Genomic DNA, 19,381 nt, shown 5'->3' with positions numbered 1-19,381 from the left:
TTCTCCTATTGATTGGAGATGACATTCACAATGTCCTTGAGTGTTTCTCCTTTAGCTTCCAGGTTGAAGGACTGTTAATCTGCTCAAAACCATGAAATATGCTTTGAGAATAAAATAAAATAGATACAAGATAAAGCTTTGTTTAGAAACATGATGTGGATAATCATTTTGTCGGCTTTGTGCCCTTAATTTGCATAGCTTCCTCCTGAAAATTGCATGCTTAGCACAGATCCACTGTGGGGAGGAGAGGAGAGGTGCAACCAGTTGATGGTTCAGCCTGAACTGATACAAATTAAGGAGCAGCCCTATATGCTGGGAGAGCTGGCTGCGTTTCCATAGTGATTCCAGGGCATTGATTGCGGTCAAACCCAGGGCAGAAACCAGGGAGAGCAAGATGTTTGCATCAAGTCAAACAGTTGTCTTCTATCTGTCTGTCTCTGTCATCCATCAGTCAGTCTGTTCATCCTATCTTTGCTGTCATGTGTCTGTTATCAATCATCTATCATTTACCTATCCTTTCTATTATTGTCTGCTTCCCTGTTATCTATCATCTATTATGTAGCTATTACCTATTTATGTATCTGTCATCTGTATTGATCTTTATTAGCACAAAAAATTTCAAAAAAGGGCAAAACATCAAAATTCTCTCATAGATTGCTTCTATAAATTTATAGGGAAAACTTGTTATAATCTGTTAGACCTCTATCAACAGAGATCTGGGATAGTTCTAAATTTAAATGGTAGTAAAGGTATTTTTAGCACTGATATTTTTGGTCCCCAAATAAACCTGGTCCTAGTGTTACAAATGTTGTAAACTTTTGAGTAACCACCCAACCAAACCATTATGGATTTTCAATGTGGATTGTGGAGTTATTATGGATATCTAGACCACCTCCTTCGACAGTCACCAAACAGTTAAATAAGCATCCTTTGTCAGCCCTCATTATCAGTACTGCTGCTTCTGTCCAGTCATACAGTCACACATCGCTCTGTGTCAGGGATAAACATTTGTGTTTCTTGCTAGCTTGTGTTAGTGAATTTATCAGTCCCCAGACTCCTTGTTTATAACATAGCAGGGCCTCGATTTGCGCAGAGCTCTGTGCTAGGGGCACCCAAACCCTGTAGGCTCATGCAGCTTGAGAGGAACTGCTGGATAGGATTTTACATGTGCTGTTCTCCAAAGAGGAGAACAGCCAGAGCCCTTGACACAACTTGGCAGAATGTCCAGGGTTAACGACAGAGGAACACAGCCAGAACACCATCATCTCTTTTGTGGGTACTGACTATGCTAGTTTTGACTTGAGAAGCAGATTCCAACTGTGATTTTAAAGGAAAAATGTTTTGGAGTTGGAAATTTTTTCCTTCGATCTGTGGTTCTAGGCAGTGATATAATACTATCTGTACCTTAGTTTCTCACTTGTTAATTCAATTGTAATGAGTAGTAAGAGAGAATATTTAGGGTGCTTGGGACTGGGCCCAGAAAACTTCTTTGTAAGTGGCAAAGACATATATACATAGTTTGGACATTCTAGCTAACAAAAGCTGAGTCTCAGCTGGGAGGGGACAGGCTGTCACAAGCCCAGAAAACTTCTTTGTAAGTGGCAAAGACATATATACATAGTTTGGACATTCTAGCTAACAAAAGCTGAGTCTCAGCTGGGAGGGGACAGGCTGTCACAGGACAAGCACATCTTACAAAGCCAGGCTGAAAGGCTGAACTTGACCTGAATGACTTGGTGTGATCCCCATTTAATAAAGTGCTTGGCACATGTAAGTCATTCTAGGTTCCGGGAAATGTTAATAACTTGAGATTCTGTAAAGTCCTGTCTGGAAATTTTCTGTATGCTGATCATATAGTGGGGACAATTTAGTAATGAAATAAGGTACCCACTACAGAGCTTAACTACTAAATTTTCTTCTTCTATAACACTTTCTTGTTTGGTTTTACATCATAGTGTGTGAGGTGGAAACCCAGAGGATATGTCTGGTAAGGCAGATGTTAGCATCTCAGAAAATCTTGAGCTCCGATAGGAATGTACTTAATATCTTCATTAAGATTTTAGCAACCTGAGATTGCCAAAGCAAGACTGAACCTGAAGTTAGGACAGAGTTTAAAGTTGATTTTCCCTGAAGTTGGCCTGTAGCAGTGATGGTGAATCTTTTAGGAATGAGTGCCCAAACTGCAACCCAAAACCCATTTATTTATTGCTAAGTGCCAACCCTGCAATTAAAACTGAATACTGAGGTTTTAGTTTAGAAAAAGCAGCTATTAACATCTTTTCGTCTTAAAAACAAACAGCAGGCATGCCATAGGTTCACCACCATTGGCCTATACTGAAAAGGAAGGAGACCCCCTCCAAATGTTTGCAATAATAATGCAGCTTGAGCTGAATTTTGGATGTAGAATAAACTGTGGAATGAGGTTCTCCAGGCCTAGGACTTGTTTGTGGAATTATGCAAAGCATCTTGAGGCCAACATGTAAGGCCAGCGAAGGTGGCTAGAAAAGACCACCTGAATGTTCTCAGGTCACATCTCACTCTGATGCTGGAGTATAGGACTCCTTTAATGTGACCCACTAGATATAGTTTGTTTCTTTTCTCCCTTAGTCTTTTGTTTGCCTGTGGTGTTCCCTGCCTTGCAGGAGCAGGCTGTAGCTTGGTTTTTGTAACTGCTGAGTTTGAGACAAAATGAACTAAGCAGCATTACAATTAACATGAAAATGTAGCTTCTCAATAGTTTTCTTCTTTTGCTTCTCAATAGTTTTCTTCTTTTCACCAAGGACTGGAGAGAACCACATGGTGAAGGTCAGCGAATCAATTGCTTCTTCAGGGGCTTAGAGGAGCTGCCTCTTCAGGTCCTCCCCAGGGGACTGAGCACTTAAATGGAGGTCTTTTATGCTTTGCCATCTATGGGCAGAATTAGCTACCTTTTCTGTGTGTAGGAGCTGGGGGCTGTCTATGATCAGCCATATCTTCCCCAAGGCCTCAGGACTCAGTTCCCTTTCATGACTGATTTCTGTGTTTTGAAATGAAGAAGTCAAGAATGTCTGTCTGCCCACTGACCACATCCCTCCATTGATGACCTGTCTGAGACTTGACAAAGCTTTAGGCTTCAGGGATTTTATTTCTGTAGCAGACTGTTTTTTATTGTGTTTCTTCAATGCTAAACATTTTCCTGGTTTTTTTGGTGGGGGGGGGGGGTTGGTGGTGGTACAGGTATAGTAGTCTTTAGAGAAAAAAATCATCAGGGCAAAATGTAAAAATAAACATCATATCTATCATTCTGATACAATAATTTATTCTCTGGTTTTCATCATAAATCATTAACATATTCCAAAGCATGTGTAGTGGTGATGTTGGTGAAATTTTGGATATCCATTTTAAAATGAGATTTAGTGGGAGCACTTACTCAGTGATCAAATATCCTCCATAGTAAATAGCTAATGGCTACAGTTGTAAAGTATGCCACAAATGTGATGTGACCTAACATTTAATATCTGTACAAATTCTTTGATTCATAATGGCTAAGTACTATACATTTAGTATTAAAACCTCTTGTCTCTTAATAAGAGGATGCATAGTCCTATTTTCTGTTGCACTGTGGCTTCACGTTTAAATATTTGCTGAATTTTTTTTTGTTTGAGTATGGCAAACCTGTACAATAAGCTAGGATATGGTAATCATTCGTCATTGTGGAGGGTCATGTGTCATAGTAAGCATATATTACTACAAAGAGCAAATTTATCAATTTGTTTGTATATCATAACTGCTCACTTATTTACTATATATTTATTGAAACTTGAATTTTTTGCCCTTTGAAAAGTGATAATCAGAATATTAAAAAAAATCAATGTCAAAATCAATATTCCATGTGCATTAGAGCTTATAATTAGAAAAGGCTATTGCATACTAATAAAGGTTATTTTATCTCATACCTTTAGTGGCATAGCATTTAGGAGAATTGTAAGCATAGTCTTGACTTCCCTTGTCTTCTGTATGTGAATTGTTGGTTTTAAGATTTGAGTTCTTTGAATATTAAGCACCTTTCTCATCTATTTTGGATTTTGGAAGATCCTTTGTTCTTTTGCTTTGTTCTATCTAATACTTCCTTTGGTCTTAGTCACTTATTTTTCAAAAATACCATAGCAATTTAAAGTCCTTGTGACTGACATGCCTGATTAGGGAAAATAAAATCTTATTAATGGAAGGTGATGCTGCTCAGTAATGGTGCTGGCTGGCTATCACTGGCACTTGCATGGTCCATCGTTGGTTGTGTTAGTAAGAGTCTTGAAGACTGGTCAGGCTCCCAGTGTAAGTGCAGAGATCTAATTCTGGACCCTCAGAGTGAGGCCAAGCCAGCAGGGCCCAGGGATAAGCATGTGTGGAGCAAATGAGTTTTATGTAATATGAGTGCTGTGGTTTCTTTGTTTGAGGGCAGGGGAAAAAGTCAAGGTGAATGATATACAGTATCTTCTTTTTAAACTTATAATTGTAAGGCAAACAAAAGATACTGTTGCAACTGTCAGTATGTTTTCCTAGACTTCATTAAATGAATGGGTCAGTTCTTTGAAACCATTCTGATTTTTTTTCCCTTTTTTACAGGTGACATCACACAAAAGGGATATGAAAAGAAGAGGTCAAAATTAATTGGAGCCTACCTTCCCCAGCCTCCGAGTATGTACACCTTGATGAATAACAGGTCATCTAGAGCTGAGTAAACTGCAACAAATAAGAGAAGCAAACAAAACAAATCCTTTCTTAGTCTGAATCTGCATGATCACGAATTTGATGTGTACACTTGACCGTCCAGTACCATAGGATGATTACATATATATATATCATGATTTTAGAATGTGCATATAGTTTTTCTATAAACATGCTAAATAAATTTCATAGCTGTTTTTCATTTGTAGGTAGAGATCAATATTTTGATTGCTTTGGAATGCTATAATTATAAAAAGAGCATCTGTGATTTAATCAGAATTCTTGGGTTAGTGAGTTAATTATTGCTATTGACTATAGTCTAAATTAATATAAAGTTTTTATGGATATCATAGAATTACACATCTAGAAAATAATGTAATTTCCTGTGTGAGATTATGATATTGTTAAGGTTGGTTGCTTTGTGAGACTTGGTCATAAAGTGTGTTACTGATTCCTAAAAAGTCTGTTTCCTTTCAGCATTTTCCCATGTGCAGATCTAGAGAATGTCTTTGCATCTGAGCTAGGTTCTATAAATCGTAGGAAGAAGAAAATGGTTCTAGACTGGAGTTGAAACACCTCAGTTCTGGTGTCAGCTCTATTCAATTTGAGGGTGACCATTGAATATTTGCTAGGCTCTAGAACTGACTCAGAACTAAAGCAAGCTGGTTGTTTTCCTATAAGGAAAAAGGATAGTAACATACATGTTAGAGGTGAAAACTCTTAGGTTTTTACTGCTCACACAACATTAAAAAGACTTACTGAAAACATCCATGCCCACACCTACATGTCCTCTGGTTCCATTCTCTCCAGGGGCTCTGGCATGAGCCGTGGTGTGTCAGCTTTGCAAGGAAAGTCCCAAGGGCTTGTGTTCTAGGCAGCTTAACTTGTGCATGGAGTTTCTGCTGTGCTTATAGTTTCATTTTGAAATTTGGCTTGTGTTTTCTTTCTTGGTTTTTAAGGAAGTAGATGCAGAGGTGTCCTTGTTTGTTAGCCTTACTTAGCTGAAGGGCTGAATTACCCGCGGTCCAGTTGATGCAGGGAGAAGGATTGTTGTTTGATGAGGGAGCAGAAAGGGCTGTTGCATTGACAGAAACCCCTGGAATAATACCTTAGGGGCAAGTGTTGACGGTGGATGCTTAAAAAATAGTATTTCTTTACTTTTCTCCTTTTTCTCCTCTTCTAAGAGGATTCATTGACATGGCTGTTGAGAAGGCTGGGTCACTCGTTTTGCAGGTGCCTTCTGAGTTCTGGGGGAAGGCCAGAGGGTCAAGTGAGCTTTTGACATGGTTTGTTTTGGTCTCTTTGCTTTACCCAACAAAAGCGAAACAGAAGCAGTTGCTGGCTGTCCCAGAGGCTGGATCCATTTGACCTGTGCTGGCTGGGTGCTGAGGACATCTGTGCCTGATGGTGTGGTCCCTTTGGTCCCTTTGTGTGCGGTTCTGCATGGGGTCGGCAGCTCTGCTCAGCGCTGTAACAAATTTAAAAAAAACTAAAGTCTGAATTAATTAGTTTTTTTTCAACTTGTTACAGCAGCGAATGGAGCTGCCGTGGTTCGGTGTAGACTGCAACCCAGTGAAGGTGCGACGAGGAGAACATTCCGCTCTGCCCACATCGGGGTATGCGACATCCGAGAAGCTGCGGCCCGGGAGCGGGCAGCCAGCGCCGCGGGGAACCGGCCTCTCTTTTACTTTCGTTTCGGTGAGCAGCGCTGCTTTGCCCCAGGACAGGAACCAAGTGCTGGAAGGTGGCTGTGCACCTCTGCCATTCCATGCACAAGTGTAGGGTGTGGCGCTGGGCGAGTCCAAGAGACTGCCCCACAGAGAGCTCCTGCCACACTCTTTAATCACAGAACTTGCGTGATGGTACTGGAGTTGGGGCCCTTTGCTGTGTTCCCTGTTAATATAGAATATACCCTGTGTCTACAATTCTGTTTCTCAGTTGGAGCATCCTGTACAACACACTTGAAAAAGGAATTATGACAGCTATGAAGTTCTTCACATTGTTGGTCTTCTGACTTGTCCTACAGCCAGAAACATAGGCAAGGATTTAATGATTAAGTCTTGCAGTCTGAGATGTGCTATAGGCAGTGATTTTTTATATTGGTAGCTCTATCATTTTCCTGTCTGCAAAGAGCAAAATTATAGGTTTTAGAAAGAGGAAAAAAAAATCAAGCCAGTTAATCATAATATATTTTTAGAGATAAGGGTCCTATGGAATTACTCTGGATAGTTAATTTTGCATATAACAAGATTATGAGACAAAAGATGACTTTTGGTGTACTTTTTAATAGAGTAAGAAAATGAGCACTTGTGGTGGGATTTTTTTTAAGGTTCATGGTTAGGATTATACCTCAAATAAAATGCATTATGTCAAACAATAAAATGATGAACTTCAGTATTGCAAGTGATCACTATGATTTCAAAAGGTGTGCTTTCCACTTACCAGCTTTGGTTTGGATTTGTCCTCTGTGACCTTCCTGACAGTTGCCATGTCCTTGTGAGGAAAAGCTGGAGGATTGATGAGGTGACAAAGTTGGGTGTTAGCTATGAAGTCCTTTTCAGAATTTCTGATTAAAATGTGTTAAAAATAGAACTTGCGTGGAAGTGTGGGTCTACCGTCTCCATCCCAAAAGCTACAGTCCAGTGCTGCTGTGTGATTTTAGGTCAGGCATCTTATATCTGGACAGTGGCTTGGTTCCTAGCTGTTTACACAGTTTTTACTGCTAATCTCTTTAGGAGAAGTAGCTGCAGCAGTCATTCATCACCTAGAACTTTATTCTGTGGCAAGTAGTGAGTGAGGCAGACATTTCCGAAGCAAAGAGCTCTTCCTCAACTGACCCTTTGGGAAATAATTCTTTCTGTATAGGATCTGTACAAAAAACACTGCATTTTCTTTCCCAGTTGCTTTTATTCCACTATGTGGTTTCCTATAAGGAGTTTACATTTTGATGACCTGCTTTTTACACTGTTTTTTTTATTACCAAAGAAAATAATTATGATTTATCTAGAAAGTATTTCAGAAATTTTTCTAAAATGATTTGGAGGGCTTAAGATTATGAGTAACAGTGGCATTCTCCATAAGTAGATTGCTGGACCTGCCACGTAGTGGGCCATTCCTGGGAAGAGTGCTTAGGATGCAGCAGTGTCTCCTGTCTTTTTGTTGCTGCTCAGGGAGTACTATTTAAGGTCTGGTGGAGACTCAGATGCCAGGGAAGATAGGTTGTGTTTGGTAAGCACTATGCTGAATACCCACCTGAATCAGATGGGACCAGCATGCTCAGAAACTATAAATAAATAGGAAAGTTGTGGAGTTAAAAGAAGTGGCCAGAAAGAATAGGATATCTGTTTCCAAGAGAAAATACTATTTAGAGGAACTTAATCGTTTCATCCTTGCCCTCTTGCAGTATTTTTGCCAGTAGAATATCTTCTTCAAAGATCTTTTATTATTCTTAAATCCAGTTAAATTGTAAAAATAAAAAATAGAATCCACTATGTAGCACTCCCTTAAGGGAGATATCTTAATGATATACTTCAGAGCCTTTGCATGATGATAGGAAGTAGTGAAATTTCAGTGTTTCTATAAATAGTAACAGTTTCCTTGCCCAAGTATAGCTCATCTTTCCTGTTTCTTGTAGTGGCATTTAATGAGTGTCTCTAGTAGCTATGTGTCACTTATTACATGTCCATGAAGCATTTATCAGCATGGATCCATTTACATAGCGCTAGTGTTCTTCTCCAAGCTCAGCCCCCTTTTTGTTCAGCAGTCAGAAAGACAATGAGTACACTGTGCTCTCCGATGGTTATACCTGCCACCACCCTGGCCTGTTCTCGACACCTGCAGCTCTCCTGCAGGATGCTCACCCAGATGTCCATGCTGCTTCTTGCATTAGGAGGTTCATGCATGCTTAGGCTCTTTGCCTGTACCAAAGTATTGTTTAATGTTCAGCTCAAATGCTGCTTGTCAAGGTCAGCCCCTGGTCCCAGTCTTCATAATGTCCTACTTCTTGGTGTACTTCCCACAGTTATTAGATGGATGATTGCTATTGTATGTTCTTCACTAACATCGTTGCAGTGGAATGTAAACTGAAGACTTCTGGTGTTGTGTCCTTGCTACAGTGCATAGTGAACATTCAGCAGCTATTTGCTGAGCAGGTGAATGGCATGTCTACTAATCTTGTCAACTGGTAGGCCAGTTGTATAACTTGCATATGCTTAAAGGATGGGGCAGACTGGCTTCTCCTGACCCGAGTCACCACCTTCCATCCCGGTGCCCACTGTACCCCATATCACATGGGCTCTGAGCAGCAAGACTGGCTGGTGTTTCTGGGCACTGTGAAAACAAGAGAGCATTCAGAGAATTGGACATGCTGAGGTCAGTGCCAAAGGGTTCAGTGCTGATTTGTGGGTGCCTTAGACAAACCTGCTTCAGGCATCTCTTATTACCTGTGATGACAGTTCTATTTTTATTTTTGATTTGGACAAATTTAAAAGACAGTATGTAACAGGAATGCTAATCATTGACAGAAGTATCAAAGAATAATTTGATTTTGAACCTCAGCACTTTCTAATTAGTTGAATTGTACTAATTTTCTTAGTTCAGCTAGGAAATTTCAGTATTTGGTGCTGTAACTGAAAATCAGCTGTTCTGACATGAATTCTGTTACCTGGAGTGACTTGCTTTGACCACCTCATGTGGCTGATATGTAGACAGCTTGGTCTCCTGCTCAGTTCTCCTGCTGGAATCTCAGTTGTTGTGAGGGAGAAAGTTTCCCATAGTTGGCAGAACATAGCATTTGTGAATTTTATGAAGTGAAAAACCGTATGTTTGAGGATGCAACTATAAGCCAAGTTCCATTAATTCTCTTTTCCCTAGGAAATAGAGCTGGCTAGCTTATTCTTCTGTAACTAGTTTTTGCCTCTCACAAGTCGTCATGTTAACAGTTGTGGTCCCCAAATGGCAGGTACCCGGTTTGCTCCATGTTTTCATTCTACCTCAAGGGTGACTGAGATACAGCTGTTGCTAACCACAGGTGAGGAACTCAAAGGCCAGTGTGACATGAATTCCCTCATCTGAGCAGTTATGTTGTGCCCAGAATGGATGAGGGTGGAGATACAAGGTTAAGTCCCAGAAGGAGAGAAATGTGTGAAGTTGGTGTTGTCTGCCATAAATTGGTATGAGTTCTCTGCAGTTTACATGGCCAGAGGAAACCAACTTTTATCAGCAGAGGGTAGAGCACTTGTGTCCCAGGTGAGCAATGTTCATGGTTAATCATGTAGTTAGCTGGTTAGCTGCTTTTAGTTGTTAGGGTTTTTTGTTGTTGTTTGTTTGCTTGCTTGCTTGCTTTTTGGTACTGGGGATTGAACTCACAACGTCACGTTTGCCAAGCAGACACTTACTCCGCTGAACTAAACCCTGGCTATTGGTTGTTAGTTTAATCAAATGAATTTCCCGTTACTTTTAGGAGCATTTAATGAATCAGTTTCCATGTTACAGAAACTAGCAGATGAGAGGAAACTCAGTTAAGCCCATTTTCATGTCACATTCTGAGAGTTGGATCCAAGTTGAGTGTATTCACCTAATAGTGAGGATGGTGTTCCTTTGAAACTGGCTCATGTGGATTTGTAGGGGAGGTGAAAAACCTGTGAAGCATAGGAAGAATACAAAAATTTGAAGCCCCAATTATTTATCAGTGTATTTATCACCATATCTGATGAACATAGACCAAAGGTTGGGATAGTAAAATCCATTGCAGATGTCAAACTCTTCACAAGTTTCAGAAGCTTTTTACATTTCTCATTTCATGAGTTCCTAGTCAAGTTAAAATAGAATAATGGGAAAACGATTATTAAGCACATTTTAGTGTTTTATGGCAAAAAGCTAAATTCATGAAAGAGGAGATAAATAACGTGACAGCAATATAAGAAACAGGTTTGTGTGACTGGGTAGATGTTATGGTGCTTAGGATTAAATTTCAGCCATACATTTTGTGCAGTTGTCATCTGAGTCAATATAGAGGCAAATATAGTAAATTTCTTTTTTCTGAGCACAATGCGTACTATTTACTTTCTGGTAAAGTCCTTGATTGCGCATATTGTAAGAATAAGTGCTGCTGCAGAAATCAGAATGTGTAATTAGGTGTTAGAAGAGAATGGGACATGATTCAGAAACTGTTTTGGGACAGACTTAAAATATGGAAAAATCCCCAGTAATTTCACAAAGTGTCTCATGCAGGCTTCACAGTCATGACAGCCTCTGGTACTCTTCCACAGAGTCGTGGGGACAGCCCCATAGCACACAGGCAGCAAGAAGGGGCCCTGGGAGCTGTCATTTACAGAGCATGTGTCCACATCTGCCCTTGTGCTATCTGAAATTAGAAGCAAGTGACTTGTCCAGTATACAACTAATGAAAATAAGAATAGAATTAGAATCGGGGTTTTATCTTATATTCCACCTACTTTAAAAAATGTTTTCCCCCACATGCCCTCATGATTCCTGTTAAGAATATGTTGAGGGGCTGGGGATTTAGCTCAGCGGCATAAGTGCCTGCCTTGCAAGCAGGCAGTCGTGAATTCAATCCCCGGTACCGATAAAAAAAGGAAAAAGACAAAAAAAAAAAAAAAAAGAATATGTTGAGAAACCAAGATTATTAGCAAGATTATTAGTATATTTCTTTTATTACTCGAGTTTAGAAATCCAGATCATACCCCATCCCCACTGCCACCCCCAGTACATTTAATACCCTGAATAACCAAATGTTGTCAGTACCACTCAGTCTTCTGTCCTATGTTATGTTAGAAGGATAGATGGTTGGCCCACCTGTGCCCTATTCCTAGGGTTAACATGAGTATTAGTCTGTTGTCCAGTGTCTATTTTACTGCAGTATTAATGAAATACTCTCCTGCATTTACCTGAAATTGATTGTTTAGGTGTCCTAACTGTATTAGTTTTCTTGGGGAATTCATCTCTTAATTATATGCTCAAAGTAATTGATGTAAGATATAACTAAATGGCCTCTTTGATTTTTTTCTTCATTTGTACTTCAGCAAGTTTTATATTTGGCTGGTGGAGGAGAGCAATCAAAGATGTGAGAATAGATAGGGTAAAAACTCGAGGATAGTGACAAATTTCCCTTTAACTTAGAAGATACAGCTTGAAAGGAAAGTGAGTTAAGTTTTGAAATGATTTATGTTTAGGTGGAAGAGCTGGGACCTTCTTTTGTGGTCACTAGGATGCAGAAAAATGAAGTCAGCAGAGCCTCCCTTAAGCTGAAGTGGAGGGGTCAAGCTTAGGCACAAAGAGGAGGAGGTGGAAGCCACAACTGCTCAGCGGATAATAGCACAGTATCATGGCTCGCAGGCCAAAATAAGGAGGCCACTATAATTTACTATACCTCCGGACAGATTGTAGGGTAGGGCAAGAGCTTAGTAACAGATTATTGGGATGTTTCAGGACTTGTAACATATTAAGATTATGTGCAGAACTTTGGAAGCTCCAAGATACAGGTTTACAGGAGGGGCTGAATGTTAGAAGTTTTGTTTCTTTCTACTCCGCTGACCTTCTTTCTTGTTTTCCTGTGGTGTGCCTTGGTCTCCTGCCTGTGGTTTGAAGTTCTGTATGGTCCATTGTAGTTGTACAGGGAAACCAGAAATCTCACTACCGTTGTTGGTGTTTAAATTGAGAACAATGCTAGTAAAGCCCATCCTAGAGCTTTCATTCGGTTTGGGGAGGAGGGTAACAAGATGTCCAAAACATATTACGCTCAGAGTAGAATGTCTGGAAGCAGAGAAACCTCTGTTACAAATAAAAAGGAAGTTAAGAGTGAAAAGAACATTTAAATATCACGTCAAGAGTAGACCCCCCATCTGAGTTTAAATCCTATTTCTATGCCTGTGTTTTGACAAACAGTATCTACTTGAGTTTTTGTTAAGAAATTAAGTGAATATTTAGAAAGCCTCAGACCAGTGCTACACAGTGTTACATGTTATTGTTTCTATCTGTACATGGGAACTGAACCTTGGAAAACTTAAGGACTAGCCCAAGGTCTCAGTGACTGGAGCCAGAGTTCCAGAGCCTCTGGCTTTTGGCACCAAATCTCTGGTGCTATATTATGGTGCTATATTATGCTTCTACATGTAATCTTCCTCCATCAGCCACCTAAAGTGCTGGGATTATAGGCATGTGCCACCATTCCTAGTAGCTTATTAATTCTTAGAGGATCTGTGTTGATTTGGTGTGTAGCATGTGCGTAGCATGCAAATGCCTAGTATTTGTGGGAGAAGGTAGTCAGTCTTGACCTTTGTCATGTTTTTGCCTGGATAGTAATAGCTGTTTTGTTTCCTGACCATCATACGATGGGGGGCAGTCACCTGTCTCTCTCAGGACACCTTCTTGCCCCATGACCACACTGATCTCTCTTAACCTTGACCAAACTATTCTGAGACTTTTGGTTATTCCCTGGCTCTCCTGAAAATAGTTTTTCAGTCCCAATCTCCAAACTAAACCCAAGTTTGAATGTAAGCTCTCCACAGTGGTGGATATCACCCTATAGTTAATGTGCTTTACTAATTGTTCATGGCTGCTGGAAAGGCATGTATGTATACAGCAGCAGCATTTGATGGAGAATTCTCCTTGTGCGGGACAAGGACCTTGCTGTGACCCTAGATCTTTCTGTGGTGACAAGCTGAATTCAGATATTCAATCAGTGGTCTTTTCTTGCTGAACATACCTTGAAACCACTTCAGATCTCAGCTGGAATAATGGCAGGTAGAATAAATGAAGTCTGCATTTTCTAGTTTATAATTTCATTTATTTTCTTATTGTTGGAAGCCTGCTGAAGCTGTTCTTTTGTCCAGTTTTACTTATTTCCTTTTCAAAACTGTGCTGTGAACTATGCATTTCAATCTATGATGGGAAACATTTATAATATTTGTATAGAAAATTAGCTTTTGAGGACAGCCCTGGGAGATCCGTGAGTAAGCCGAGCACTAGCCTACAACCCTCTATGTGGGTTCCCAGAAAAGGTGAAAGATGAAGGTGTGATTCTCAGAGCTATATTTAAATCAGCTAGACAAATAATAGTACTAATCATGCCAAGACTGAAGGGCAAACATTAAAAAAAAAAAAGGCAACTGGTGAATTTTAGCAGCTTAGAAGTAGGCACATGTCTCTGTCTCTTCCCAAACTACACTGAGATGTCAGTAAATGTATAAAGTCTGAACCCACAGAAAAAGAGAATGGGAGTCACAATGGCAAGTTTGTATATAACATGTAAAGTAGAGGAATTAGGGTCCCTCATTCAGCAGAGTAGAGAAAGCCAGCAGTGAAGAAGCTGGTGGAGACAGTGGTCCCACACAGCATAGAGTCAACAGTAGAAGCAGTGGTTCTTTCTGCTGTACAAGTTTATTTTCAAGGGACTCGAAACCAGCAGTTTGAGGTACAAGCCCATTGATCAGAGCACACACACACTGGCCGATGAAAACAGCAGCCACCCCAGAGGGAGGCACCGGGTTGTGTTTAGTCACAAGGCAGGAAGCAGAAGTCTCTTCCTTGGGCAAACAGAACAGCCCAGATATAAGACCCAGTGGAAGGAGATGTGATGGTGCTTCACCATAAAAAGAAATCTCTGGTTTATGCAGCTCTTTCAGTGTGAATTAAAGGATAGTAAAAGTTGACACAGGAGAAAGAGAACAAGGCTTTATGTAAAGATTATTCTCCTAAAGGAAGATATAATTTGTCTACAAAAATGGAAATGCAAAATAGTAAATAAAAGTTATCTTTACCTAGATTTCTGTATCTAAGAAAATGCAAGTATTCTTTTATCCTTTTTAAGTAGACTATGTTCTATGATAGGAAGTCAGAAAAAAGAGAAACAAAGGATCCCCCACAATGAAGAGCAAAACCAAATCCAAGATAAGAAGAACCCTGCATGATAGACAGGCAGCAGGTCTAGGGACCAAGGTTAGAGCACAAGGGGGCTCCAGGAGAAACAAAAATAGAACAAAAATTATTATCACCAAATTGTCAGTTTTTGACATGAAAAAAGGATAGGAAAAGGGAAAGATTTATACAATCTGAAGTAACTATGTATGTTTAAATGTGCAAAATAGAGAATCGTACTACTAAGTTTTTTTAGTTCATCAAACAGAATGGTTTGTACTGCATTGTTTGAATGTCCACCTTTTATTTTTGATTTTGTGACTTGAACAACTACTTCTAACATAACAGTATGTAATTTATCAACTAGTGATTTGAAATTCTGTAGTATTTCTAACCTTTTTTCTGCTTTGCTTTTTTTTCTCTAAAAATAAAAAAAAAAGATAGAAAAGAGAGTTTTTTTTTTCCTTTGGAGTATTTTAAAAGGACCAGAAACCACTATGTTGAAAGCAAAAACAAACAAACAAAAGATGTAAATATAAACTCCAGAATCATTAGAAAGTGACGACATGAAGGTGTTATAGTTTGCTGCTGGCTCTGTGGGCGTGGTGAATTTGAGTGGTGTAAAGAAACCCGGGTGTTTGTCTAAAATGGTCTGTGCCAGAAGTTGGAGTTATAAACCCATATTCATGAATGTGAACATAACTATCAGTGACTTACAATGTTTTATACAGGACTCTTAAACTTCATAATCTGTATCTGTTGGATAAAAATAAAAGGAAATTTTTAAAAGATCATTTTGAGAAGATCATATGTAGACAGTAACCGAAAGAGGTGTGGTCACTGCAGACCTCTGTGTTTATTAATGTGTTTATTAGATCAGGATGCTATTTATGAAACCTAACAAAGCAGCTACAGAGTAGGATCTGTTGTCTTCACAGTTCTAAGCTACTTAACCTAATGAGAGATTCACACGTGCTCTCAATAATCATGCAGAAACAAAAATAACAGAAATAGAAAACCCACAGAATAATACATAGATAACTTTTACACACATATAATTTCCTATCATGGAAATCTAGAGACTTAATTTTTTTGTTAATGTTTTCATGTCTGATTTCTTTACACATGTTACTGGTCCTTTTCTGAAGAAGTAACAGTAAGTATGCTTAGTGGAAAGATTTATTTCTGAGCTGTAATGATAAAATCTTTCCCATGGTAGGTTTTTTTTTTTTTTTTTTAAATCTAGATTGTATCCTGTTCTATTTGGTTATCTCAGTATGGTAGGAATTGTGATTGGCAGATTTGGGTCAGCTTTTTAGCCAGTAATCTTTGAATCATTGTACCTGTCGAAGATAAGATGATTTTTGGCATCCAGACTCTACTAATATGCACATATTAAAGTACATAACATCAAACAGTGTAAATTTCCAGAAAGTTAGTGATTTGGAATGAGCAAAGGTGAAATTTGTTACATACAAGTTATTGCCTTGTTACCTGATTTATATTGCCAAGGTACTCTAAGATTAATTTTAAAGTTAACATTGCCAACAAGCATTGTTTTAAAATCCTTGAGACTGGGTGTCCTTATATAGTTCAGGCTGACTTCTAAACGCTGCAGTAGCCAGGCAGGAGTGGCCTTCCCACATGGGGAGAATTCCTCTGCCCCAGACTAAGATGCTGCTTTTTTTCTGTTTGTCCATGAGGACCCCAGCCATATCCCACAAGCAGCTTCAGGTTTGCAGTGGGAATGGCATGAGTAAAGGTTGATTTCCCCAAGTGATTTTTTTCTGCAGCATCCACTAACTCCAGGCCATGATCCAGCCTCACCTTCACTTTGCTCTTTTCCTGAAATCCAGGGGTGGACCAAGCTTTGCCACAAGAGCGCCGGACTCCTGTCACTCCCTCCTCTGCTTCTCGATACCACCGCCGACGGTCCTCAGGGTCACGAGATGAGCGCTACCGGTCAGGTAAGGCACCAGCTTGGGGCTGTGAGACCTTTGCATCTGCCCCTGGATGGCTGATGTATGTTTTCAGCAGCTATGAGGCAGAAGTACCGGAAATGCGGAGTTTTACAGGTTGGTAGTCTTGCACTGTGTCCTTTTTGGGGCAGATGGTAACTTTTTTGTTTTTGCTTTTGTTTTGGTATGGGAAATCGGACTCATGGCTGCGCGCTTGCAACTCAGGTGCTTATGCTGCTGAGCTAAATCCCCGACCTGGCAGATGGTAACTTGAAGCAGTTCTTTTCTTGTTTGGGATGACAGTATTGTCTATTATTTAGAATATCATAATAACCTAAAAAAAAAAAAACTCTTCAGTCAAATTTTGCTTTCCTATGTATCACAGTTATGATTAGTATTTTTTATAGTTTTTGTTGCAAGTGTATTTTTTTCTTTTAACCTCAGTGACTTCGGTTTTAATTACTATTTTTAGGAAAGATGCAGAATTCTTAAATATTCATGCCTCATGTTTACTATTTTGTTTGCCTTGAAAATTCAGTTTTACTGGGGCTGGGGATTTAGCTCAGCGGCATAAGCACCTGCCTTGCAAGTAGGTGGTCGTGAGTTTGATCCCCAGTACCGATAAAAAGAAAAAAGAAAAAAAAATTGCAAAAAAAAAAGAAAAAAAGAATATTCAGTTTTATTGTAGTCATAAACTGGCTATGGCCAAATTAGCTTTTAAAAGTAGTTTACCAGCAGAAAACATACTATCATTAATTACTTAGCAGTTTTTTTCTAACATGTGAATTTAATTGCTTTTTTTCTGCTTCTGTAACTAAAATTTTTACATGGAGATTATCTGTAAATTCTATTGTTGTTACTGCAACTCAGGTCCAGAGGCCCTGTAGATCACTGTTGGAACTGGTGTGAATTATATTTGTATGTTTCTTTGTTTCTCAATGCACTCTCCCCAGGTTTTGAGGTTGTATAATAAGTATGTGGATTCATTGTTTCATGTGGCTGAAGCTGAGAAAGTTTGATTCACTCAGGCCATACTATTCTATGATAAACCAACCACCCACCACATCCTTTTCAGTAGTTCTCTCCCTGACTTTCTGACTATGATCCCCATTTTAGAAGGAAATAAAGGGAAAGTGAATTTTATGTCATCAGGAAGGACACTATTTGTTTGAATAAGAAGAATACATTTGAGACCCTTATAGAGAAAGTTACCCTTACTCAGCAGTGTTCCTCCAGACTTCTCACTCTCAGGAGTTGATACCTCAGAAAATGGGTGGGCATGAGATGAAGGATGAAGGAAGAAGGATTTTATTCCTAAATCCAACCTGTTGTTTCAGAGACATCCAATATTGTATCAAGAACCCATGTTACTTGTTGAGGTGTCAGAGACCCCATTCAAATACAGAGGAGGTTAGAGGTATGCATGGATACCCTTGTTGTGAGATGCTTCCCCTAACTACCCTGTCTTTATACTTCTGTGCTGGTAATTGATCTACACACACTGACACACATGTGGGCACATGCCTAGATACTGGGTAAGTGTTCTTATGTCCTTTAATGAATGAGAAAAGTGGAGTTCAGGGAGGTTGTACGATTGCTGAGAATGATGTGAATAGCTCATCAAAATACGATGCAGGTAAAATTTTCTCCGGCCTTATAATCTGACTTCTTATACTATAGAAAATGATACTTTGTTTCAGTTTCTGACTTTTAACTTTCTGGATTAAATTTTTAAAAAGAAAATTTAGATGGAGATTTAATCATAGCTGTGTATTGCTTACATCGTGGATCTTTCCTGATATGGGGAAGGCTTGATAAACTCTTGTATTTATGTGGGCCTTTGGAGTATTTTTCTCTTTGAAATCCTTCTAGTAATTCCAGGAGCATCTCCTATGACAAATTGTGATTGTGTCACAGTTTTCTTTTTAAACTCTGAAAGAGGTTAACATAATGGGAAATGGCCTGTTGCCCTTGGGTGCATTTTCTGTTCACCTGAGCACAGTATCTCCCCTGAGAGGGCAGGAAGAGGTAGGAAGGCACATAGACAGTGAAGGGCAATGGCTGAGGAAGAAAGCAGAGGCAGCTTCGGAGACTCTTGACTTTTCCCCAGCTCGGAGAAGTTTTGGAGGCTCAGCGTCTGGAGAGAAAGCTAAGCATCTAGTTCCAGCCTTCTTCATGCACTCCACTAGATCAATTTCAATTTTTCATCAACATCATTATGAAATGGGGAAACAGCTTTGAACAAATACTGCAATTTGACCAAATACTGTTAGTCTTTCTCCAATTAGAACCACAGACTCAGAGATGACAGCGGGAACTTTCCCCCCATTTGGGGTGATACTGTTAGTGGGATGGTCCTTATTTCTGGGACCGTCTAACCCACTGTTTTTATCTCTGACCCACCATTTCTGTTACTTTCATTTCTTCTTTCCTGGTAGCCCTGTATGCTTACTCACTAGGATCAGTCCTTCACAGTGGGATGAGTTGTTGGCATTTTGCTCAACCTCAACTGTGGATGCTATGTTTTACCTTCCTTTGGATCCAGGCCTAAGTTCAAAGGTGACTTTAGTCCCCCTCTGTAACTGACACAAGTGCTGGACCTCTGTCTGTGTACCCACCATCCAAGAGGCCTTCTTGTCTCAAGAAGGGTTGGATCAACTCTTCTTGGTATAGGTGATTGCTTTGTATTGGCACCTGGCTAGGTGAGAGAAAGGTATAGAGAATATTAAGAACCAGTCACCCTTTGAAGCTCACATATATAAGGAAAGCACTATGACTTAAAATATGTGCAGCAGAACAAGCATTGTTAATTGTTGTGCAATAAGTGAGATGAGACTTTCCCA

At 39.6% G+C, this 19,381-nt stretch overlaps 1 protein-coding gene across 4 annotated transcripts in view; it reads left to right on the top strand.

The window, feature by feature from the left end:
• The window catches only part of Dip2c (disco interacting protein 2 homolog C), a 419,016-nt gene that overhangs the window by 218,515 nt on the left and 181,120 nt on the right, over positions 1-19,381 (top strand). For 2 of the 4 annotated variants that reach the window (XM_063260125.1, XM_063260124.1), the window contains exons 2-4: positions 4,603-4,674; positions 6,235-6,402; positions 16,437-16,547. In XM_063260125.1, coding sequence (XP_063116195.1) covers positions 4,603-4,674; positions 6,235-6,402; positions 16,437-16,547 — 351 coding nt within the window. The remainder of the gene's footprint in view (positions 1-4,602; positions 4,675-6,234; positions 6,403-16,436; positions 16,548-19,381) is intronic. The other 2 variants (XM_063260126.1, XM_063260127.1) reach the window with 1 other exon arrangement.

This window comes from Cavia porcellus, unplaced genomic scaffold, assembly GCF_034190915.1.
Source record: "Cavia porcellus strain 051 isolate PalLab524CR breed Dunkin Hartley unplaced genomic scaffold, mCavPor4.1 scaffold_13, whole genome shotgun sequence".
Lineage (NCBI taxonomy): Eukaryota > Metazoa > Chordata > Mammalia > Rodentia > Caviidae > Cavia > Cavia porcellus.
The sequence above is the reverse complement of the archived record's forward strand: the minus strand, read 5'-3'. Positions and strand labels throughout refer to the sequence as shown.